Genomic DNA, 25,592 nt, shown 5'->3' with positions numbered 1-25,592 from the left:
AACACCTGGAAAGGCGTTTTTGCCCATTTCAAAATCTTTCACAATATTTCCTGACAGGTGTTAGATTTATCAGGTTTTTTTTTTATTTTTAGCAATAGAGTCTAAGCGTCTCCAGTGGGCTAATGGAAGTTTTCAGGGCAAGTTGGAGACCATCAGAAAGATAAAGCTGTGTCTCCCAAGGGTCCTCTTGCCCTCAACCTTTAAGCTCAGAAGCCTGACTTGCTCACATCCCACAACTGACCCCTTCTCTTGGGCAATTCATAGATCCCAAGCCAAGATGCTGGAGTATTAATTTACAATGAGAATACTAACTGAGCGGTGCGGGGCATGGCTTCAGTGTGGTTGCTTAGTGTTAAAACAAACTTCTCAGATGGATTAACTATGACCACAACTTGCAGCTAATTTCAGCCTTGCAGCAAGAGAACCAGCAAAAAGGGACGAGCCAGTTCTGAATGTATTCCGAGGGCTGGGACCTACATAATTCAATGCTTTTAAGGAAGACGGCTTCACTCCTTAGGACTGTTCAGCCATCGTGTCTTTGTCACCTGTGTAGGCCATACCTGGGTCTTGGGCAGGCGTCTTTGCCTTCACCCAGAGTGGCCAGGTGCTGTCCATTAATCAGGAATAATGAGCAAAGCAGCCGTGGCTTTTAATCAGCCCCAATCCCTCCAGAGTGTCAGATGGACACCAATTAGCTGAGGTGCTAAGCAACAAAATTCTGCCTTTCCAAACAGAACATCAGAAAGCTCTCAGTCCATTATCAGCAGTGCTGGCCCCAGCGTCCTGCCCTTTCTCAGGTGTGTGTTGATCTTTTCTTGCTCCCAGGTGAGCCTGGGGCTGCTTCCGGGATTGGAACCCTTGGAGGCTGTAACTCTGCCACCTAGAGAGGATTTAAAAGTTCATTTTTTTAATCTAAACTTCCTTGGCCACAACCACTCCCCATTCCATGGCTAACAGCCACATTCTTTCTTGAGTCATCCATGCATAGGTGACTCAAACCTAAGCCTTTGAGACAGAAGAAAAGACCCCTCCCCACCCCTGGCAGACAATTGAGGACAAAGTACCCCAGCCAGGAACATTTCTGCTCCCATTCACACCTATGCTGAGCACTTCCAGGCAAAGTATGCTTAACCTGCCCTGCTGTGTGCTGTGGCACTCAAAATTTTCTTTTAGAAAAAAATAGCATGGAAAAAAAAATCCAGACCCATTGCTGAGTCAATTCCAACTCATAGCGACCCTATAGGACAAGGTTTCCAGCATGAGGGCATTGTAAATTAGAAACCCTGGTGGTGTAGCGGTTACGTGCTATGGCTACTGACCAAAAGGTTGGCAGTTCGAATCCACCAGGCGCTCCTTGAAAAGTCCATGGGGCAGTTCTACTCTGTCCTGTAGGGTCACTCTGAGTCAGAATGGAATCGATGGCAGTGGGTTCGGTTCGGTTACATAGTAAATTAAAAAAAAAAAGAGTCCTCAGGCCATCCCCTGACTTCTCCTAGGGTCTTGAGTTTCCTACCAGAAACTTTCAATGCCTCCAAGTCTATGTGCATTTTTTCTTTTAAACACAAATATGTGTACCTTCTAATCTACCCTCTGTTATGAAAGTTCTTTTTTCACTTAACAAAAGACCTTGGCAGTCTGTTCCTGATCAGCACCTGGGAGTCTTCCTTGTTCTTTGTAAGGGCTACCTAGTGTTCCAGGATTATTTAACCAACCCCCTTCTGTGAGGCATTTAAGTTGTTTCTGGGCCTTTGCTGTGTATGTTGGGTTAAAGTTTAGTTCTCAAGTGGCCAATCTTGTTCCCTCATTTCCAGGTTCCCAAGAACATCCTACAGCAGCCTCAGAACATGCTCAGTTCCCTCTGGCCTGAAAAATCAAAGTCCATGCCCCTCAACCTCCCTCTTGCTGCTGCCCTATTTTGCTTCTTTTTATAACCAGAGCTCTTTATTTTTCTCAAATAAAGCTAGTCCTTTTCCAGTTATAAAAATGGAAACCATTCATTGGGACACACTCAAATGATATAGAAAAAGTACAAAGAAAGTAAAAATCACCTGCCATCGCCCCTTTTTGGCTAGTGTGCTTCCAGGCACCATCTGCACATGAACAGCCATAGGCAATGTTATGTAAATTGTATCACTCCACCCACATGTGTCTGTCATCTGCCCCCCCCCCCCCCCCCCCCCCGCCAAATACATCAGGAAACACAAAGATTTTTGTTAGAAGAGCTGGCTACGCTTCCAGACTCCATTCCTAAACTTCACAACCCAGAGACATGTGCTTGAGCCTCTACTGTACAACAGAAACCGTTCTATGCTAACCTTCCTGTAGCTAAGCCTGAGGTTTGGGACCTTTCTTGAAGTCATCTGGCCAACTAAAAGATGAGAGAACCCCTGACCAGAGGTAGGAGCTCTATGTTGTGGCCTAGGCTCCCCTTCCAGGGGACCAGCTTGTTGGGCCTCTCAGGTGTATGTGACAGCACTGACCACCTCCTTCATGAGACATTCCCTTTAGTTTCTCTGATATTGTGCACACCCAGTGTCCACTAGTTCAGCCACTCTCCAGCTTCCTTCTCAGGCTACTCTACCTCTCATTTGTTCTTCAAAAGCTAGTGTTCCTCAGCCTTGTCCTAGACTCAGCTTTTCTTGTCCTCTGTGGTCTCTCTGGGTGATCTCCATCTCACTGCCTGTGACTCCAAATTCCCTATCTCCAGTCCACATCTTTCTAGAGACTCATACCTAGTTATCTCCCACCCCTCCTGTACCTCACACTCTTTAACTTGTCAACTCCCTGGAGCTGGTCCTTTTCTTCTGTTCTCTGCCTCATGGGAGGGTATTCTCATCCACCCAATCTACCAGGTCGTGTCCTACTTCCTGCCTCTATGGGAGCTGTGGGACTTCTCTACCTGGGCCTTATCTTGGACTCTCACATTGGTCTCCAGTCTTGGCCTCTCCAGCCACAACTAGAGGACCTCATCAAGCCTCCAGCTCTGAACCTGAAGTTCCCTCCCCTCCCCAGGAATCCCTGGGGATGCGAACAGTTAAGAGCTTGACTTCTAACTGAAAGGCTGGCAGTTCAAAAACCACTTAGAGGTGCCTCAGGAGAAAGGTCTGGAAATCTGCTTCCAAAAGGTCACAGTCTTGAAAACCTGATGAAGTGCGGTCCTAGTCCGCACACATGGGATCATCTCAGTGGCAGCAGGGTTCTTCCCCCATGAGCCTAGGTTCCAGAAACTTTCCAACCCAACCTCCTGCCATTGCTCTGCCTATTTGAGAGTGTAGGTGTGTGTGTGTGCAGCGGGGTTCTTGGGCAATAACCATTGCTCCAGCATTTTACTGAGGAAAAACGAAATCGTCAGAAAATAGCTTTTCAGTGTAGAAAGGCTTTTCTAATGATTCAGACCATTTCATCTGCGCTACCCCTGCTCACCACGAGGCCAACCATATTGGGGTGCTCAGGTCTGGAGTTAGATACTACCTGGATTTAAAGAACTGCTCTGCTAGTTGCCAACTGTATGATCTTAGAGACACTACTTAAGCCCTGTGCCTCGGTACTGTAGTCTTTATAATGGACGATAATGATAGTACCTACTTCATTGAGAGGATTCAATGAGGTGATGCATGCCACGTACATACTAAGTACTTTAGAAATGTTATAGATGGTTACAGTTGAGAGAACTGAGGCTCTCCAAGGGGAAGTGAGAAGTTTTCGTCCTAATATAGACACTGCAGGTACCTAGTATAAATCACAGGTAGAGTGCCACCCTCCATTTTTCCATGAATTATGCTCTGAGAGTAATTGTGTAAATCTGACATTGGGGCCTCCCCAGACCCAAGGTCTGTGTCCTCTAAGGCAGCTCTCAGGCTGTAAAAGGTCCTGGCCTAGGAACCAGAGACTGGGGCTGCTGCAGATTCTTTCTTCACTAACCTTGGGCAGGCTACTCCCCCCTTCTGGGCTTCAGTTTCCTCTTTTATAAAATGAAGCTTTTAAGCTGAATGAGAGGCAAGGTTTCTTCCTCCTTCTCCAGCAGTCTGAATCTGTGTTAAATTCCTGATAAGGTATGAGTACATTAGGTCATGTAAGGATACTTAACTGCATGCAGCCCAAGATTCCAAAGACCCTGCGTTTCCTGAAAGGGCTTGCGAAATGGTCTATGGATGTAAACATTCACATTTGAGCTTTTTTCTGAGAGTCGCTTTCTTTAGTTTTTCAAAGGAGGTGTGTGATCTCAAGAGATTAAGCCACCAGCCTGGTTTCAGGCCTTATTATCTTCTGTCAGGACTATGGCAATAGCCTCTGGTCTCCCCACCTCCTTTCTCCTCCTCTCCAATAGATCCTCCACTTACCACACAGGGCATCTTTCTAAACTGCACTGCTGACCCTTTCATTCCCGATTAAATATTTCCATTGGCTCCAGTTGCCCAAATTCCTTGCGTGACTTTTAAAGTCCATCATGATCTTACTCAGCCCTCTCTCCATATTCATAGCCTGCCACACTTAACCCATTGTCTCCTTCCTCCCCCTCCTCTCCAGCCCTCTGCTTTTACCTTAGGGCCACAGGGAACTTTGAAACTTTTCACTGGTTCCTGAATGTGTCAAGAACTTTCATATCTCTCTTCCTTTGCACATCAAAATCCACCTACTTCAAAATCCACCTCAGAGGTCATCTCCTTTGTGAATCTTCGTGACTACCAACCCCCACCCAAAGTTAGGCACACCTCTTTCTGGCTTCCACTCCTTTATCACAGCATTTATCGCCCTAGATTGTAGTTGTGTGTTTAAGTGTCTGTCTCTCCAACAAGATAGGAAGTTCTCCCAGGAGAGAAACGAACTTTGACCATTTAACCTCCAATATTTTTTTTTTAGTCAGCACAGGGCCTGGCATCATATAGTACTGGTAAAAAACAAAACAAATTCTTTCGAACGAGTCAGTGAATTAAAGAAGTCACAAGCGAATAGGTGAAGAGTGAGTTTAGACCTGCACAGGTGCGAATTGCTTTCATCCCTGTGCCCGCTGTCCCGCCGGAACTACATTTCCCAGAAGACCGCGCGTCGTGGGCATGCGTACAGAGCGCTCGGAAGCTGCGACGCCGAGTTTCACTCTAGCTGTCTCCTCAGAGTCGGATCCTTAACTGGAGTGCTGCCCAGGTGAAGCCGGAGTCCCAGCGCGAGCGCCAGCGTTCCCCTCAACCTGTCCTCCTCTCCCGCCTCAGCTTTGGTGAGAGGGACGGGCAGGTCGTCTGCCCGTCGCCTGGGTTGGGGTCCCAGGGGCGGGGGGAGACTGAGCCGAGCTGGGACCGGAAGGGGGAGGCGTGGGAGTGAGGAAGGGCTGTGCTGGGGTCCCGGAGCCCTGGGGGTGAGGGTCTGGGGCTGGAAGGACTGGCCTCCGGGCTGGGGGTCCCAGAGGCGGAAGTTGGGGGAACTGGGAGGCGCTAGGGGCTTAGGACAGGACTGGGTGCCGGGGAGGAGGGTGAACGCTTAGTTAGAAGCTGAAAGGCTGCAGGGGGAGGGGCACAGACCCTAAGAGTTGGAGTCCGTCGGGAGACGTGCGCCCTTTTCCGCTAGGACCTGGAGGAGGTGGTGGCATTGCCACCGGACTACCTGATTAGGGTATGGGGTCTGCCGCCAGGTGAAGGACTAACTGGGACCCGGGGTTGTGCTTTGGAAGACTTTACTTCGCAACTCAGTTTCCCTCCTCTCAAGTGGGGTTCTCTTTCCCGGAAGCTGTTTCCTGGTCGCTTTTGGGTGATCTGTAAACTATGCTGAAGAGGATTTAAAAGACTCTTCCTTTTTCTGGAGCTATTCTTTTTCATCCTTCCTTTCTCTGTCTGCTGCTGCCTTCCACACAGGTTCCACTTCCCTTAGCGCCCACAGCTGTAGACATAGGGTGTGTACAGACTCTTGGACCATGAATTAAAAGAAAACTCAAAATATTTCTGCATGCTATCCTAGCCCCTCTAGAATTCTGGAAAGTAGAATTTCTGGTAGCCAAAATCAGGCCTTACTTGAGCCATCAGGTTAAGTAAGCCTCTTATTCATTTGCTTTGTGACCTTGGCCAAACTTTTACCATCTGGTGTGTTGACTTCCTGGATGTCTGCACTGTAGACGGGGTTATGAAATCCTTTTAGGCCTTCTAAGCAAGGGCTGGAAACCCTGGTGGCGTAGTGGTTAAAAGCTACGCCTGCTAACCAAAAGGTCTGCAGTTTGAATCTACCAGGTGCTCCTTGGAAACTCTGTAAGGCAGTTCTACTCTGTCCTGTAGGTAGGGTCGCTATGAATCGGAATCAACTCGACGGCAGTGGGTTTGGTCCTGGTTTATTCAAGGGCTCAGAAACCCTGGTGGTGTAGTGGTTAAGAGCTACGGCTGCTAACCAAAAAGTCATCAGTTTGAGTTCACCAGGCACTCCTTGGAAACTATGGGGCAGTTCTCCTCTGTTGTGTAGGGTCGCTATGAGTTGGAATCGACTCGATGGCAACAGTTTTTTTTTTTTTGGTTGGATGCAAGCAGGTATAAAAGTGTGTGTGTGTGTGTATTGAACTATGCCCTTGACTGTTGAGTGGGTGGAGGGAAACTACTGTACCTTCTTGCTCTGCCCAGGCTGAGTTGGGAAATCTGATGGTTTGTCCTTTTCCCGAGCTGCAGCACACGGATCCAGCATCTGTGCGTTCGTTTTCACTAACTGCTGTTTCTCAATTTAAAACCTGATCTCTCCTTTCTTACCGGCAAAGGTGCCTTGGAATGTGTGTCGCAGAGTCAGCAAGCCTTTCACATTTGCCTGTTTTTTGTTGTTTGCTTTTTATATCAAGATGGGAACTCAAACAAGTTATTCCTGCTAACGATCTGGTGTCTCCATCAAGAAGGGAGTTTGTGCCAGCTCTCCTTAGAGAAAAGGTGAGAGCCATGGCGACTTCATTTTGCTGCCTTCACAATTTCATTTTCAACAGAGAAGGTAGGGACTGAGGAGGGTGGAATTTGAGGGCTCCAGGATGAAAAGTGAGCCTTGGGAAGTTGATTGTTGATTGCCAGCTGACTCAGATAAATTAAAGTGGCTTCTTGCTAATTGCTTCTCCGGTTTAGCCAGTCTTAGAGGATGCTTTCCACATGATTTCCACTTTAAGACATACTTAATGGGATGAAGGACAGAATCACGATTTCTGTATTTGAACTGGAAAATTTTCTTTGTCACATAACCTTTAGTGGGTGCCTCCTTTCTATCAAGCCATGTTCTCAGTGCTGGGGGTACAATGATGAGAAACAAGATCTCTGCCCTGTGGGAGCTCATTGTTGGGTGGAAGAGATAGACAAACGACAGCCACAACAGTGTTGTCAGTGTGATACCTGTTGAGGTGCAGGGGAAGCACCAGGCAGAGGCCTCAGATTGATCCAGGAAGGGAAGAGGGAGAAGAGAGAGCCAGGAAGACTTACTGTAGGGGCTGATAGCTGAGGTGGGTTGGGAAGGGGCAGTAGGATTTTGGAAGTGTGGAGAAACAGCGTGGCTGGGCTTCGGGGTAGACGAAGTCGTGAAACTGTTAGACCCAGGCACTGTAAGAAGTGCAGTGTGGCTGGAACAACAAAGGGTGGGTGCAGGGCACAGGAAGCTGGAAAGGGAGGCAGGGGGCTGAATATGGAGGGTTTTGTAAGCCATGCCATTGCTCTGGGGAGCGAAAGGATTTTGAGCAGAACACGATGGGCGTTTTAAAAGAGCACCCTGGCTGGAAAGTGTGGCATACATTGGATTAGATTAATCTCTTTGCTTTTAAGCCTTGTGATTCCTTTTGCCATTCTTTCACCTATCTTCTTGACTATCTCCTTATACCATGCCAGCTTCTGGTAGTGGGAGGTAGACGTGAGGTTTTACCCTCAGGTTGCTCATAGGCTAGTTGAAGAGATAAAATGGAGAAATGTAGAGGAAAGACAGTGCTGTGCAAGTTTTAAGGGGGTAGCTACTTTCTGTTGCACTCATCAAGGTGCTGTTTAAATTGGGTTTTGAAAGTATAGGTAAGTTGAGGCTGGGTTGTTAAGTAGATGGGATTCTGGGTAAAGCAGAGACGTGGAGGTGGGGAAATGCTGGAAGTGTATGGGGGAGAAAGTTATCACTTAAATGCTTTTGGAGGGATTGGGGAAGGGAGGTGTAGATGAGAGAGGTTATTGAAGGGAAGTAACTCTGGCAAATATAGGTGGACCAGGTTATTATGGGCTTTGAATGTCAACCTAAGTAGTTTGAATTTTATTCTGGAGGTCCAGAGGGAGGTGTGGAAGAGGCAGGGCCAGTCATGGCCTGATACCTGAGATGGACTAAAGGAGAGACAGGAGATGGAGAAGCCAGTGGGGATGAAGTATTTATCAAGGTGAAAGACATGAAGATCCCAACCAAATGTTAGCAGTGAGGGCCGGGGGAGCTGCTGAAGGGAGGAGTGAGCAGGCCTTGGTAGCTGATGGGCTATAGTGGAGAATGTTGAAGACGAAAAAGAATCCCAGATTTTTCTCCTAGCTGCATGAGGCAGAGTGGAGCCTGGGAATCCAGGAGGAGAAGGCGAATTAAAAAAGGAAGATGAATTTGGCTTCAGACATGTCAAAGGTTCCTAAGGGTCCAACAAGAAATGGAGCCCTGGGCTGGGGAGAAAAGTCATTCATTTGTTCCACAAACGCTTATGAAATTCTTTGTGCCGGGCTTGTGCTTGGTGCTTGGAGTCAGTCTCTCTTGTGTTTGTTTTAATTTTTACCTGAGGTACTTAGAATCAGGTTAATAAACTCATCAGTGTCCATGTTTGGCCTGCTTTCACTTATTTAGCTTTTATTTTTGTTGTTGCTATTGATGTAAAAATATGTATAACATAACATTCGCTGATTCATTTCATATGTTATTTTTAATAATGTACTAAGCTCCCGGGATCCAGCTACTAACAAAAGTTAGGATCTTGAAACAGAAGTAACCATCTAATCATTTGGTTTTTCTTCCCTTTCTAGTCCTGAGGTAGCAAGCATCCCTTCATTTTCTATATAGTTTTGTCATAGCTGTGTGTATTACATTACTAAGATTTACCCATATTATCGCATATCATCGTGTCATGTGGCTCATTTGTTTTGACCACCTAGTAGTATCCATCAGTGTGAATTCACCCGAGGTTATTCATCTGATCGGCCATTGATAGGCAGTTAGTTGTTCCCAGGTTTTTGCTGTTGAGAGCATACTGCTCTGAACATATTTGTACAGGTCTCCTGTATTACAAGTGTAAGAGTTAATATTGAATATTAACTTAGCGATGGCATTGCTGGGTCATAAGGTAAATAGATGTCCAACATTAGTAGATATTGCCAAACTGTTTTCTGAAGTGGTTGTACCAGTTTATACTCCCACCAACAGCAGCGTGCGGGCCTTCCAGTTGCTCCACATCCTTGGCAACACTTGGTATTGATAGACTTATTTTTTGGAATGGGTATAAATGGAGTCTTTGGGATCTTGATTTCTTTGTCCCTTAACACTGATGTTGAACATTTCTTTATGTGTTTATTAGCCATTGTGTTTTCTGGGAAAATATTTGTTCATGTTTTTGCCACTTTTTCTGTGAACTTGTGTTTTTTAACTAAGTTGATTTGTAGGAATTCTTTATGTGTTCTTGATTTTAATCCTTCATATGTGTTGTGAATATGTTCTCCCTACTTGTGACTTGTCTTTTCACACTTTTAAAAGGAGTCTTGATCATCAAGCATTCTTAATTTTGACGTAGTAAAATTAATTTTTTTTCATTCGTAGTTGGCGTTTTGTGTCTTGTTTAAAAAAGTCTTTTCCTGGACATAATTTTTGCCTTGAAGGCGCTTACACTCTAGTGTAAGGGACAGACACATACTTACACTCAGATAGCACCTGGGCATTGATTGTTAGAAGTGACCATTTCTTTTCTAACAATGTAGGAAAGATTTTACAGGCAGAGTCCCAAGACAGGAATTAAGAGATGAGTAAGTAGACAAGTGAGGATAAACGTTCTGAGTGTGTTACGAAGGGCGTGAAACAGCCTGGCCAATTCTAGGCACTGCATGGAGGTCTGTATGGCTGGAGTGGAGGGTTTGAGGAGCTCAGGCATGAAGAAGGTTTTAGGATTGGCAAGCAGGAAGTTATTGAAGCCATGGGAAGAGATGAGAGGATTCAGGGGGAGAAGGAGGAGAGGTAGACCAGGGCCTGACTTGCTGATGCAGAGAAGGATATCAGCACCTGGTGTGGTTCTGAGAAGCAGTTAGAACCCCAGGAGGTAGGCCCTGACAACACTTTACCTGCTGTGCTATTGGATGCGTCATCGTCAGGTATTGGGCAAAGACTGACATGTCTGCAGAGGGCAGGGCATGTCATTGGTGAGGCTGGCCAGAGGCATAAGCTCTCTCTTGCTTATTGGTAGGCAAATTCAGGGAAGTATTTCTCAACTAAGTGGAAGAACAGTGATAGATGTTGGGGCGGCAGGAGGGCTGGGGTCAGCAAACTGGTCCACTGGCCAAATCCAGCCCACTGTTTTTGTTAACAAAGTTTTATTGGAACACAGTCATGCCCATTAGTTTATACATTGTTAGTGGCTGCTTTCTTGCTACAGTGGCAGAGCTGAGTAGTTGTGACAGGAACTGCATGGTCAGCAAAGCCTGAAATACTTACTTTCAGGCTCTTAACATGAAAAATTTGCCAACCTCAGCAGTTGAGAGTAGTGGTGACTGGCGACCTGAAGAGAACAGATCAGCCATTGCTCTGGTCTTGCCCAGATTTTGCTGGGTGGATAATAGATCTAATCTAGGCCAGACCTATAAATGTTGCCATGTTTTTCTTCAAGAGAAGGTGGAAATCTTTTTTTTTTTTTTTTGATGGTGAATGTATCAATTTTTAAACGTTGACTCAGTTAAAACCAAGCAAATCAAAAAAGATTCGTGTAGGCCAAGCAGAACACATCTACGGGCTGATTTGTTTAGCACTGTTTTACCCCTTTTGTGTTGGTGGTAAACACAAGGATGTTAGAAACAAATTTGGGTTTACTTAGTCCCTGTGCATTCTCAACCAAGTCGCTTACCTTCTTTTGCCTCATTTGTACACTCGTGTGGAAAATGAGTTTAATATCTACCTCCCAGGACTGGGAGGATTCACTGAGAACGCTTATGAAGGACTCGGTGTAATGGTGGCGCCTAGTAAGCTCTCAGATGGTAGCCATCACTGTTATTACTACATCTGTCACAGCTTCACTAGCCCCCCATTTTGGCCCCTGGGTGGACCTGTGGACCAGGGCTCAGCCCTCTGACTAGCTGTGGGTCATCAGGTCGCTTTTCCTGAAGAAGGAGCAGCCGGTTCTTGATGCTGGTGATGGAGGGTGCCCACAAGGAACTCTCACGTTGCTGAGGCCTGCACTTGGCTGCCCTGTGGCTTTCTGAGAGCCATTTGGAGGCCTGCCCCTGGAGGGCTCAAGTCAGGCACCAAACAGAAGAGGCATTGCGCCTCCCTTCCAGCTGTCTGGTGTGCAAGGAATAAATGGTGTGTTGGTTTCCTTTCATCTCTTAGAGACCTAGTAACAGCTGGGTGGCACTGGCTTGAATGATCTCTTATAAAGACAAAAGCCCCATCTTGCAGTTCTCACAGGACTATTGCTATTTAAAAAATTTAGGCACCTGGATAGTCTGTTCTAGGCATTTTCTTGAAACTCGGAGGGGGTTATGTGTCGGCAAGGCGGTGCCATGATACTTTGACAAAGCCTGTTACTAAGTGAAATCCCACCAGGGTAGTAGCAGCCATTTAAAGTAATGATAGTAAGGCACAGTGGTGGTGGTTTGGCTTATATTTATGATCTTCTAAAAATGTTTGGCATTTGAAAGAAATTTTTCTGATAACAAAAGTAATGCTTTCTTACTTTAGAAAATGTGAAGAGTTCAGATATATAGGGAAGTAGAACAAAAGATCTCTATAGTTTCTCCAATCAAAGGCTGCTATTGTTAATATTTCATTTGAGTTTTCTCTATGCATTTCTTTTACATAGCTGAGATAAAGCCGTGGCAAATATTTTTATGTAGAATTTTTTTTTTACTTTTATGTATTTTTTTATTTATGTAATCACTTTTTTTTATTTCCCAGAATTCTGTATTCTTTTTTTTAATTGTACTTTGGATGAAGGTTTACAGAACAAACGTTTCTTATTAAATAGTGCACGTTTTATGACATTGGTTAACAGCCCCACGACGTGTCAACACTGTCTCTTCTTGATCTTGGGTTCCCTATTATCAGCTTTCCTGTCTCTCCTGCCTTCTAATCCTTGCCCCTGAGCTTTTGTGCACCTTTAGTCTTTTTGTTTTATGGGCCTGTCTAATCTTTGGCTGAAGGGTGAACCTCAGGAGTGACTTTGTTACTGATCTAAAGGAGTGTCCAGGGGCCATACTCTTGGGGTTTCTCAGAAGTTTTTCTTAAGAACCTGTCTTACTAAGATAGGTTCTTGATTACTGGATGAAAGTGAACATTTTTAAACCTCTTGATACTCATTTGATATATATAACCAAATGGTTTTCTGAAAAGATTTTAACCTTCCCAGCAGTATGAAGTCTCCGTATAATTTTTTTTTTACTGATTTGTTAAGCAAAAAATAGTATTCATTGCTTTTAACTAAAAAAAAAAAAAATAAAATTTTTTTTTTTTCCTAGCAAGTAGAACTTTTTTTGATATGCTTGTGCACAGGATTTCACTTTCTGACTGTACTGTAAGAAGTCTTTGAAGGTCATGTTCTAGTTATAGGTCTTGCTCATAGTGTCAGCTGGATGGGGTGTGGCATTTCAGGCCCATCCATCTTGGAAAGGGTCAGTAAGAGAGGCAGCTTAGGAAGTGGGACTTAAAGAGTGAGGTGAGTTGAGTGAGTTTGGGAGATTCAGCCCACAGAGAGGTCCGAAGGGAACTGAGCAATGATGCCAGACGTATTTGTGGAGCTGGAGCTGGAAGAGGCTTTAGAAGTCACTTGGTCTCCCTGGTCTCCAATCCAGGCTCCCCAGAACTCTCCTGTTACGCACAGCAGCTCCATGGGCCTCTTGAGAGGTAGGAATGGAGGCCCACTTCTGTGTCAGGAAGAGCATCCCACTATTCTGTGTTTTGCATATTGATGGGCAGCAGATGTCAAATTTGGAAAAGCTTTCTGCTCCTTATAAAAAGTTAGAAAACCAATGCAGCCGCCTGAGAAGTAGTCTAGAGAAGGGAAAATGACTGTCCCCAGGTCACCAAGCACGTGGGAGACTGAGTGGAGGTGTCCCTCGCAGAGCCAGTATGCCCTCCTTGCTACAGCATTCAGGTGTGAGCAGAAGGAGGCGTCCACCGGGCAGGCTCCTGCTCCACTCAGGCCAGGGGAGAGGGAGGCCCCAGTGTTAAACATTTTGGTAGGCTTTGGAGGGATGAAACGGATTTCTCACAACGCTGGCAGTTGTAAGTGATTTGCCACCGTAGCCCTGGCTGCGTACTAATTTCAAATCAGACGCTTCTTCCCAGAGGCTGCCAGCTGTAGTGGGAGCCATTCGTGTGGGCTTGCCCACTTGGAAGCTCGCAGTTAGGCAGGATGAATTTCACTCAGCTTCTTCTGCCAGCTCATACCTTGTTTAAAGCTTATCTAAATCCTCTGAGGATAGAAAGATTCGTAGGTACATGCAATTTTTTTTTGTTTCAGTGAAAGTGCCTTGCAGATAAAATAACAGCATTTTCCCTTGTGCCTCAGCAGTGCAGTGCTTGGACAGGGGTTTCCAGCCAAAGCTGCTAGGAGGATACACAGGAAAGCTGGTCAAGGTCATTGATTAAAAAAAAACGAAAACTTGGCCTGATCATAAAAAGTAATACAAACATTGTAGAGCTTTTCAAAGTATAGAGTTACCCATAATTCCACCACCCCAATTAACATTTTAGTGTTGTCCCTTCCTGCCTTATAAACTGGCTTATGTAAGATAGAACGTGGGCCTTATATTTTGACAGACGGGTTGCCTGATCTTGGGTAAATGCTTAATGTTTTTGGACTTAGTTCCCTCGTCTGTAAGACTAGGAATAGTCCCTGTCTTTCGGGGTTGTCATGAAGGTTTGAGAGAGGTGGCTGGCAAAATCACCAAGCAGAGTGCGTGCCACGTGGTAAAGGGCGCTCGGTAAATGGCACACACAGCCGCATGAGAGCAGAATGTTTGTGCAATTCTGTATCTGTATTTTTAATTTTTCATGAGCGTTATCGTAGGTCCTTAATCCCTTTGTGAACATTTTTATTCTGTCATTAGGATGTCCATAGTTTATTTAGCATTTCCTTGTTTAAGTTGCTTCCAGGTTGAGACTTTTATCCCTAGCCGATAGTGATGATAAAAATTTATCGTGATAAAATAAAACATTTGCCATTGTAACTATTTTTTACCCTTTAAAAATTTTATTGTGGTGAAAATATATAACAAAGTATTTGCTATTTTAACCTTTTTTTTTTTTAAGCAAAGTTTTTATTTCAAAAATTTTAAAGCTATCGTGGTAAATACTTTAAAGAATGATTTTGGAGATTCAGAACATGTAGATTTAGTATTACCTTTTTTTTAAAAAAAAATTTATTGTGCTTTAAGTGAAAGTTTACAAATCAAGTCAGGCTCATACAAATTTATAAACACCTTGATATATACGCCTAATTACTCTCCCCATAATGAGACAGCACACTTCTTCCTTCCACTCTCTCTTTTTGGGTCCATTCAGCCAGCTTCTGACCCCTTCTACCTTCTCATGCCCCTGTAGACAGGAGATGCCAACATAGTCTTGTACTGACTTGATCCAAGAAGCTCATTCTTCACCAGTACCCATTGTCTTTTCCATAGGCCAGTCCAACCCCTGTCTGAAGAGCTGGCTTTGGGAATGGTTCCTGTCTTGGGCTAAAGGAAGGTCTGGGGACCATGACCTCCAGGGTCATTCTAGTCTCAGTCAGACCATTAAGTCTGGACTTTTTATGAGAATTTGGGGTGTGCATGCCACTGTTCTGCTCCCTCAGGGGTTCTCTGTTGTGTTTCCTGTCAGGGTAGTCATTGGTATTTTAACCATTTTTAAGTGTACAATTTAGCTACATCAGTTATATCATTCACCATGTTGTACAACCATCGCCACTGTCCGTTTTCAAAAGTTTTTCATCACCCCGAACAGAAACTCCGTTCCTCTTAAGCAATAGCTCCCCATTACCTTCCCCCTAGCCCCTGGTAACCACTAATAAATTTTGGTCTCTATGCATTTGCCTATTCTAGATACTCCAGGATCCTACAATATTTGTTCTTTTGTGCCTGACTTATTTCACTCAGCATAATGTTTTCAGGGTTCATCTGTGTTGTAGCATGTATCAGAACTTCACTTCTCTTTATGACTGAATAATATTCCATTGTGTCCATCTGTTGATGGACACTTACTTGGGTTGTTTCAACCTTTTGGCTATTGTCAGTAGTGGTACAGTGAACATTGGTGTACAAGTTTCTGTTTGAGCCCCTGTTTTCAAGTTTTGGGTATATCCAGGGGAGTGGAATTCCTGGGTCATATGGTAGTTCTTTGTTTAACTTTTTGAGAACCACCACACTGTTCCCCACAGCAGGTCTGCACCTTTTTACATCCTTACTAGTAGGGCACATGTGTTCCAATTTCTCCAAATCCTCACCAGCACTCGTTATTTTCTGTTTTCTGATAATAGCCATCCCAGTGGGTGTGAAGTGGTGTCTTATTGTGGTTTTGATATGCATTTCCTTAAGACTACTGACAAGGAGCCCTGGTGTCACAGTGGTTAAGCACTCGATTGCTAACGCAAAGATCGGCAGTTTGAACCCACCCATCACTCTGTGGGAGGGAAAGACCTGGCGATCTGCTCCTGTAAAGATCACAGCCTAGGAAGCACCATGGCGTAGTTCAGCTCTGTCCTGTAGGGTCACTATGACTCAGAATCAGCTGGATAGCTCACAGCAACAAGAAGACTAATGACGAGCATTTTTATCATAATTTTTTAAAATAAAAAATACCCTAAGTAGCCCCATAATTAGGAGCTGAAACAAATTAGGTTTGTGAACTGCTGTTGAATGATGGCTGAGGTTGTTGCTGAGAAGGGCTACGTCGACACGGCCACCTGATTGCCCATAATTGCTGTGTTCAAGTAGACTGCCAGTGGGAGTTTCTGGGCATTGCCTCAGATTTGCTCCCATACCTCTGGAGCAGAAAGTTCTCCTTTCCTTGTCCTCTGCTGTTGTAGACCCTCTGGGATAGTAGGCGTTTGCGGAACTGTAGCTCTGACCTCAGAGAGTTCCTGTTGCTCTGGGGAGACAGACATGGAAGCCAATACATGCAGTCATGTTGAGATAGATGTAGTATGTGGTAAAGACACACAGGAGGGGAGTCAACCCTTTCCGGTGAGGGGTTGGGTCAGAGGGCTCAGAAGAGGGGGTGCTGTGGTTGAATCTGGAAAGGTGGCCATGTTTGCTTGGTGGCCTGGGTGGAGAGCAGGATGGGCATCTGGACATATGCACCAGCAGGATCAGTGGCTGGGAAGTGGGAAATGGCTCAGAATGTTTGGAGACTTGCTAAGATTTGATGGAATCCTTGGGTGGTACAATTATGTGCTTGGCTGCTAACCAGAAGATTGGTGGCTCAAGTCCCCTCAGAGGTGCCTCAGAAGAAAGGTTTGGTGACCTGTGTCTGAAAAATCAGACCTTGAAAGGCCTATGGACACAGTTCTACTCTAAACATACATGGGGTTGCCGTGAGTCGGAGCCCACTAGGTGGCACCTGGTTTAGTGTTTTTTTTTTTGAGAATTTGATGTTGCTGGCCATAAGATACAAAGAGTGTAGGGCTTGGTATGAGTGGGGACAGCGGCCAGTCATGGAGGGGCTGTGTGCCGTGTCTTCCTCATTTCTGGGTCCCTAGCACCCTGACAGGGCCTGGACCGTGGGGAGCCCTCGGTCCGTGAAGGTTGAATGCTTTCATGTAAAGCTTTAGCTGAAGTTCTTGACTGTATTTTTCAGGTTGTTGTCAGAGTTCTGTGAGTTTGTTCATCTAGGGATGTGTCGACATGCTGGAACATAGCACAGGTGCGGGTGATGTGGGAAGCCCCGACTGCCTGAGAGATGAGTGACACCTGGCAGAAGGCTTGTCAGGACTCAGGAGTAATTGGTTTTGAAACCAGTCCTGTGATTTGTACCTGCATATGGTTATAAAAAAAAAAAAAAATGGTTATAGAGGCTTCTAATTGCTGGTACTGAGCTACACCAGCCATCCATCCCAAGGGCATCCCAGATCTAATCCTCTAGGCCCTTGAAAGAGGAATTAGCAGCTCAGGGCAGGCCTGGCACCCATGGTGTGCCCAGCCTTACTGCAGACCTGACTCATCTCCTAGATTCTCATGCTGGGTGCAGTTGAGTACCACCCTTTGCCACCACTCCTCCGTGATGAGGGGTGAGGTATGGGTAGGTTCTTGGGTTGAGGGAAAAAAAGGGGACCAAGATTTGTTGAAGATGTGCTGTATGCCTGGTGCTGTGCTGGGTGCTTTATATATACCTGTCTCTTAATTCCAGTGAAAAGAACTTAGGAAAGCTGTTGCTATCTCCATTTTTAAAATGGAAGAAAGTAAGCTTGGAGAGCTAAGTAACTTTACCAGATGTTACAGCAAATGTTTCAGGAGCGTTAGTGCCTATTCCATTTTTGTGTGCCACTTCAGGAGTCCCCGGATGGTGTAAACAGTTAAGCGTTCAACTACTACCCGAAAGGCTGGCAGTTCAAAACCTCCCAGAGGCGCCTCGGAAGGCAAGCCTGGCGGTCTGCTTCTGAAAGGTCACAGCCTTGAAAACCCTATGGAGCAGTTCTACTCTGCACACCTGGAGTAGCCATGAGTCAGAATGGACTCGAAGGCCACTAACAAGAACCACAGTCCCAGCTCTGCCTTCCTTCTGGGGCATGTGGTCTTGGCTTTCTCGCTGAAACCATGGTGGTGCAGCACAGGGGAAGGGGCAGCAGAGCCTGGAGTCCCAGCCTTTTTATTAGCCGTGTGACCATAGCGAGTCACTCCAGCTGCCTGAATCTGTTTCTACATCTGCAAAATGGGGGTAAAATTTGATGTGTGGGATTCAGAAGAGATGATGAGTGGGAACCCTGTCAGCACCAGGGTTGTGCGTGGACATGCTGGAACAACTGCAGGTGCTTAGAGCTTGGGGTGCAGAGTCTTCTCTCCCTTCCTCTTTCCCTTGGTTTAAGAGGATCCTGAAAGTAGAGCCCAAAGTAGAGTTCAGGGTAAGCCTTCCTCTCTAAGAAAATAGGTGTTAGAACCAGATTGATCTGGGTTTGCTGCCACTTAAGATACGTGTGACCTTGAATAAGTCAGTGGACCTCCTTGAACCTTGTCAGTCCATTAGCTTTAGTGAGATAAGTACGTTTGGTTTTTGTCTCTAACGTTAGTCCCTTCTCAGCTAGTGTTCTGGGGGTGCTGCCATGGTAAAACCTCTTTCCCCATTCCCACTGCTGCAGGCTCATAGCAGAATCCTCTTCCACGTTCATTCAGCCATGTTTTGAACTCATATGTATAGAACATTTACTACGTGTCAGGTCCTCACTGGGTGCTGGAGGTGCAGCCGTGAGACAGACTCCTAGGTTGCTGCCCTCATGGTGCTTCCAGTCTGGTGGGGCAGAAAGACATGGAACAGTCATCATACTCAGACGTGTATGTGGTCATGACAGATCTGATCAGTGCAGTGGAGGAGAGGTGAAGAGTACTGTGAGGTCATGTGACAGGTGGCCAGGGAAGGCCTCCCTGGATGACACAGGCTTGACCCGAAGGATGAGGAGAATTTACTAAGGGAAGAGGAGTAGGGCTGGAGTGGATGGAAGAAAGCCCCAGAAGGTGAGTGGGATGCCCGGATGTGGCGGAGTTCTCTGGGCCTGACAGCCGCTCAGCACGGCCCAGGCGCAGGGGTGGGGCGAAGAGAGGCTTGAGAAGGCCGGGGAGTGGGGGCTTCAGCACTCTGGGGATTTTAATGTTTATGTGGGGCTCTCTTCATGTCTAGTGATGCTTCTGGGGGGAGCCTGGAGACACGGAAAGAGCCAGAATCTGTAGTTGGAGTCCCGGTTTTGCCATTGATGCCCCTGTATGTCATTTAGTCCCTGGACCTTTCTGAGACACATTTTTGTCATCTGTAACATGAAAACCAATTGTCGTCAAGTTGATTTTGACTCAGGGCGACCCCATGAGCATCAGAGTAGAACCGTGCTCCACAGGGTTTTTAACGTCTGATTATTTTGGAAGTAGATCGTCAGGCCTACCTTCTAAGGTGCCTCTGGGTGGACTTGAACCATCAACCTTTTGGTTAGCAGCCAAGTTTGCATTAACTGTTTCCACCACCTAGGGACTCCATCGGTAACACAGGGAGGGATAACATATATCTCACAAACAAACGTTGTTTGAAAAGTCCTTATACAGGTATAAAGGATCATGAAAGCCTTATTCCACGGAAGATTTGGGGGGCACTCGCGAAAATACGTATAGTATAAATGCATATACTAAATAGTTGGTTCAAAGGGAAATCTCTGGAAAAAGATTGTCATTGGGTGCCTTGGAGTCAGTTCCAACTCATAGCAACCCTGTGTACAATGGAAGGAAAAATTGCCTAGTCCTGCGCCATCCTCACAGTTGTTGTTATGCTTGAGCTCATTGTTGTAAGCACCGTGTCAGTCCATCTTGTTGACGGTCTTCCTGTTTTTTGCTCACCTCCTACGTTACCAAGCATGATGTCCTTCTCCAGGGACTGGTCTCTTCTGATAAGAAGTACAAAGGACGTAAGATGAAGTTTCGCCATCCTTGCTTCTAAGGAACATTCTGGCTGTACTTCTTCCAAGACAGACTTACTTGTTCATTCTTCTGTCAGTCCATGGTATATTCAGTATTCTTTGCCGACACCATAACTCAGAGGCATCAATTCTTCAGTCTTCTTTATTGATTGTCCAGCTTTGGTATGCACATGAGGCGATAGAAAATACCATGGCTTGGGTCAGGTGCACCTTAGTCCTCAAAGTGGTGTTTTTGCTTTTTACCACTTTAAGGGTCTTTTGTAGCAGATGTACCCAATTCAATGCATTGTTTGGTTTCTTGACTACTGCTTCTGTGGCAGTTGATGGTAGATCCAGGTGAAATGAAATCCTTGGCAACTTCAGCCTTTTCTGTTTATCGTGGTGGTGCTTATTGGCCCAGTTGTGAGGATTTTCGTTTTCTTTACGTTAAGGTTTAATTCATACTGAAGGCTGTGGTCTTTGGTCTTCATCAGTAAGTCCTTCAAGTCCTCTTCACTTTGAGCAAGCAAGGTTGTGTCATCTGCATAACACAGGTTGTTAATGGATCTTGCTCCAATCCTGGTTTGTAACATAGGGAGTGTTAATATAAATGTTATAAACAAACTGTCTTTAAAAAGTCCTTAACACAGTACAAGGAATTGTGATAGCCTCCTCCTTCCACAGATTTGGGGTGACTCATGAAAATACATACAGTATAAATGCAGTATATGCTAAGTAGTTGGGTCAAAGGGAAATTATTGGAAACAGGTAGAACTGGGCTAATGAGGAGCACCTAAACTCTACTACGTCTTCCTGAACATCAGAGAGGAGGCAGTGCTGTGCCTGGGCACTTGGAGCCAGATGGGACAGAATGGAAATGATTGGTTTGCCTCAGTTGGTGTCGGAGTGAGGAGTGGAAGAGGTTGCATCGATTTGCCATTGACTGATCTAAACACTGGCTCTGGCAGGGGTGTTGATGTGCCCTTGTGTCTGTCCTGTTTACAGGTCTGCGGGAGACGCTGGGCAATGAACCTCAGGCTCCAGCCCAGAGTGGTCTGAAGCTGTGTGGGAAAGCAGAGGGAGTCTTGGAGAAAGATGGCCATGGCCCCAAGCCCTTCCCTGGCTCAGGTGTACACCAGCCCCATGGCAGTGGCTGTGTGGGAATGGCAGGACGAGCTGAGTACCTGGCACCCCTATAGCGCCACTGTCTGTAGCTACATTGAGCAGCAGTTTGTCCAGCAGAAGGGGCAGCGCTTCGGGCTGGGGAGCTTGGCCCACAGCATTCCCTTAGGCCAGGCTGACCCCTCACTGGCCCCTTATATCATCGACCTCCCCAGCTGGACGCAGTTTCGCCAAGACACTGGTAAGACCCTTTAGCATATATCTGAGCTCCTGCTTTGGGCGGGCTGCTGTGCTAGGTGTTGGGGGTACAGGGCTACAGAAGTAAATCACAGCTCTGTCCCTGCCCTGAAACACGCAGGATCGGGAGGCGGGCGCTGGTAGATACACCTCTTAGTAGTAGAGTAGTAGAGGGTGCTGTGGGAGCACGTCATGGAAGCCACCTCAGCCCCTGCCCTCTTGTCTCCCATTTTGCTGACGTCATGCGTGAGGACTTGAGTCTGGTGGCTGGGCAGTCTGTCGTGAAGGCAGTGCTCTGCTGTAGTCACGAGGGCCTGGTGGTGAATTCAGGCTTCACTGCTAAGTAGCTGTGTGACCTGGGCAGAGGCCTTCACTTCTCTGCGCAGTCATGTTTGTTTTTGCTTTTGTTTTTTTTAATCCATAATGAGTATTACAGAGAATGGGGCCATCAGTGTCCTCCCAGAGCTGTGCCTGGCCCGCTAATCCAGCGGTACTTTTACTCTGGGTGGTTTTACTCCCTTCCTCCCACCAGGGGACATTTGGCAATGTTTGGAGTCATTTTTATTGTCATGACTTGGTGGGAGGGGTGCTCTTGGCATCTAGTGGATAGAGGCCAGGGATGCTGCTAAACATCCTACGGTGCACAGGACAGCCCCCACAACACCGACCCAAAATGTCGATAGTGCCAAGGTTGAGAAACCTGCTCTGTTCCCTGTCAGCCCTATGGCTCCTAACCAGTCTGACGCAGACACAAGTCTTGCTGTCACAGCGTTGGCTGTCAGCGTAGAAAGCCAGCAGATGAGATACAGAGGACATAAAACGTGCGCTGTGTGGGATAACAATAGATGCTAAGGAGGAAACAGCAGCCGGGGCGGGAGGAGGGTGTAAACTGTTGGGAGAGTTTGCTTGAGTGGCTCGGGTGCTGAGAAGAGACTGAAGACAGCCCTGAAGGAGGGTGGGCGGGGGCGGGTCCTGCAGAGCTTTTCAGTCTCGAGAAGGAACTACTGTTCTGAAAGGGGGAGCCATTGGCAGGTTTTGGGCAGAGGAGTGACCTGATCTGATTTGGGGTTTCAGAATATTCCTCTGGCTACTATGGATGAAAGGGGTGGGGAGGAGGCCAGGGCTGAAGTTCAGAGACCAAGCTAGAAGGTAATAGCAAGAACCCCTCTTTGGGCAAGTGATAACAGAAGCGTGGCCCAAATGTTCTTTTCTCTTTCATCTTCAGGCTTGCTTTATTAAAACAGTAAGCTGGCTGCAGGGCGTTGCCCAACAGTTATGACTTGAGAAGTCTAAGGGATGGTATGAGTTTTACACACGTAGGTAAAGCTTATGGCATAGTATGTGATAATAGCAGGAGATGTTTTCAGTATGGTGATTTCAACTACTTAAGTGTGTGTGCCTAGAAGACTAGATGGGAAGAAATTTAATATAAATTGTGTGCTTTTCTCTTGGTGGTTGGATGATGGGTGGTTTAATTTTCTTTATACTTTTTTGTTTCCAGTTTTTTTTTTTTTTTAAATTAGGATGCAGAAGTTTCATTATTAGATTTTTAAAAGCCTCGTTCAGTCTGAGCCGCAGGGGTCCTTTGACCTAAGCTTCCAACATACCCCTCTTCTGCCCAAGAGTGCTGATAACCCTCTGCCTCTTGACTCCTTTGGGCCATGGTTCTTGACCTTTGGAGAGTTCTCTGCTCATTACCCCAAAATTTGGAAAGAATACTGATGCCAGCTTCTGGATCAAGTAACAGCACAGTGGTATATACACAGTGATCAAAGTTGTTTATTTTGGTTATAGAAAAAAGAATGTTGAAATGCCCTTTGTTTTGGGGTGCTGGAAGATTACTGGTTTACCCGTAACTTTCCTTTTAAACAGGCACCATGCGGGCCGTGCGGAGGCATCTGTTTCCCCAGCATTCAGCTGCGGGCCGCGGTATTGTCTGGGAGTGGCTGAGTGACGATGGCTCCTGGATAGCCTATGAAGCCAGCGTCTGTGACTATGTGGAGCAGCAGGTGGCCAGGGGCAACCAGCTCGTGGACTTGGCTCCCCTGGGGTACAACTACACTGTCAACTCTGCCACCCACACGCAGACCAACAAGACTTCGAGCTTCTGCCGTAGCGTGCGGCGCCAAGCAGGGCTCCCATACCCGGTGACCACCGTCATTGCCCCACTGGGCCACACGGGAGTCTGCTCTTGCCACCAGTGCCTCAGTGGCAGCGGAACTGGCCCTGTGTCAGGCCGCTATCGCCACTCCATGACCAACCTCCCCTCATACCCTGTCTCTCAGACCCCCCACAGGACCACCATTGTCTTTGGAGCCCATCAGGCCTTTGCCCCCTACAGCAAGCCCTCACTGTCTGGGGCTAGGTCTGCACCCAGGCTGAACACTACCAACCCCTGGAGTGGGGCACCTTCCACTCTGGGGAACCAACCCCTCTACCGCTCCAGCCTCTCTCACCTACAGCACCTGCCCCCAGGATCTTCCACTTCCAGTGGAGCCAGGTATCTTGTGTGATTGCTAGTCATTTGGTCCACCATATGGGCCTTGTCAGCAGGCTTGGGTTTCTGCTTTTACCTAGCCGGAAAAACCCATCCAAATACCTGTGGACTCGGCTCCTGCTCACTTTCCTCCCTCGGTTGTTCCTGTTAAGTAGTCTCATTTGCATATGTCACGTTGGTACAGATGTGCCACAGCTGTCCATGGTCTTGCATCGCACAGAGCTTGCTTGACGTCTGGTTACTTGAGTTCTGTTAGTTGCTGCACTGGGGTTGAAATCAGTAATCTTTTCATTCACTCACGAGAATAGGGCTGTGTAGAGCCAAATTTAAGCATCTTTCTTGTGCTGGTGTGCCACATAGCTATGCTTGTGTACTTGACACCATTTCAGTACTGTGCACTCGGTGGCTCCTCTTGTGTGCCAGTCACTATAGATGCAAAGCTGGAAGGTACAGTTCTTGTCCCCAAGCTCACAGTCCAGTACAGGGAGGGCCGCCATCCCGATGTATTGAGATGACCAAATGTTGCGGGTGGGATGGTGACATGGCAGCAGGTAACAGATAGCCCAGCCCTAAGTGTCTCAGTTTTTGAGAGCCCTCTGGACTTGGAGAATGACGATGAAATAACGGGCCCAGTCCAGACCAGGTGGTCCTTTAAAGCGAGAAAACCCCCAGGGTTTGGCCAGTAGGTGTGTGCTCTTAGGTCGGTCTGTGACTGAGCTGGCTGAAGCTAGAGGCTTCGCTGTTAATCAGTCATTATTGGGAGTGTTGGGCATGGAGAACACTGTGAGAAGTCAAGTGTTAGCCACCACGGGGGCTGCTTTCTGAGAGAATGATTCAGTGGGTAGTGGCTGATCGTGTGGGCCTGGGGCTACCCTGTTTCCCAGATAGGTGAACATCTTGTTGATTTGGATTGACGTTGGCCACTCAGCATCTTGGTACTACGTGGCTCACCTGACCCCATCCCTGCCTACTTTATCCTGTTGAGGGCTCAGGCTTCACAAAGTGGCTGAGACTGCTGTGGCAGTTCTTGAGCCTCCAATATTTTTTCAAGCTGGGTTTCAGAGGACCCTGCCAGTTTCTACAGGATATGGTGACAGAAGCTACCGTTTGTTGAGCAGACATTAGGTGCAGGTCCTGTTGAACAGGCAGCATGAGTGATTTTAACAATCCTCTTAATGGCCTTACGGTAGGTAGTGTCCTCAACTTACAGATTGACACTTTGAGGCCACTGAGGTTGCAACTCAGTTAGCAGGTGCTGGAACTCGGACTAAAACCCAGGCCTGCAGAGCTGACTCTGTGGTACATGTGGGGAGTTCTTGAAGCTCTTTTAAAAGTAGAGGAATGTGGAAGGCTGAAGGCATCTTGAGCGATGAGTGAGGAGGAGTATTGTAGACACAGAGGGGAGTGAGGAGCTTGGATGGGTCAAGGTTTTCCTGGGCAGCTTCTCTTGGGAGTTGGGCTTGTGGATCCGAGATCTTTCTGGGAATTGCGAGTACAGAGAGATTTCATTTAGGCCCTGTCTGTGAACTTTCATTTAGACGTAAGCAAGCAGGACTGTGGTATCCCAGCCCCACCCTGGGCTCAGCGAGGTTCTCCCCGTACCTCCCACCCTCAATATGCGGGTCAGTTTGTTTTAGAGAAGAGTGTAATAGAGCTGTCAGCTCAGAATGGTTGTCAGCAATGCTGGACCTTCTGCTAGATCTCCTGCACCAAGTCTCTTGGGGCTTCTTAGGTTCTTAACAGATTACTTTGAGGCAAATTTCTAAATAGTTCTAGATTGTGGGATTGAGAAAGCTGACTGGTTTAGCCCTTCGGGTGCAGGCCAGGCAAGTTCCAGGAAGGAAGGTGGTTGGGCCAGACTGTCTTACCTTCACCTTCTGTGCTGGGACAAGCGTGTTGCAGCTTGCCCAGCACTGTAAGCCGGGGTGGGGCGGGGAAGCTGGCCAGCAGGCTCGGTTA

General features: G+C 46.7%; 1 protein-coding gene across 6 annotated transcripts in view; it reads left to right on the top strand.

Annotated features, from left to right (window-relative positions):
• Positions 1-5,077: 5,077 nt before the first annotated feature.
• DTX2 (deltex E3 ubiquitin ligase 2) overlaps positions 5,078-25,592 on the top strand; it is a 50,156-nt gene continuing 29,641 nt past the window's right edge. For 2 of the 6 annotated variants that reach the window (XM_023555870.2, XM_003416572.4), the window contains exons 1-3: positions 5,078-5,212; positions 20,783-21,140; positions 23,009-23,636. In XM_023555870.2, the coding sequence (XP_023411638.1) occupies positions 20,873-21,140; positions 23,009-23,636 (896 nt within the window). In that variant the 5' untranslated portion in view covers positions 5,078-5,212; positions 20,783-20,872. Of the gene's footprint in view, positions 5,213-6,802; positions 6,888-20,782; positions 21,141-23,008; positions 23,637-25,592 lie in introns of all 6 variants that reach the window. The other 4 variants (XM_010596235.3, XM_010596237.3, XM_023555869.2 and 1 more) reach the window with 4 other exon arrangements.

This window comes from Loxodonta africana, chromosome 12, assembly GCF_030014295.1.
Source record: "Loxodonta africana isolate mLoxAfr1 chromosome 12, mLoxAfr1.hap2, whole genome shotgun sequence".
NCBI classification, from domain to species: Eukaryota; Metazoa; Chordata; class Mammalia; order Proboscidea; family Elephantidae; genus Loxodonta; species Loxodonta africana.
This window is presented reverse-complemented; position numbering and strand designations above follow the sequence as displayed.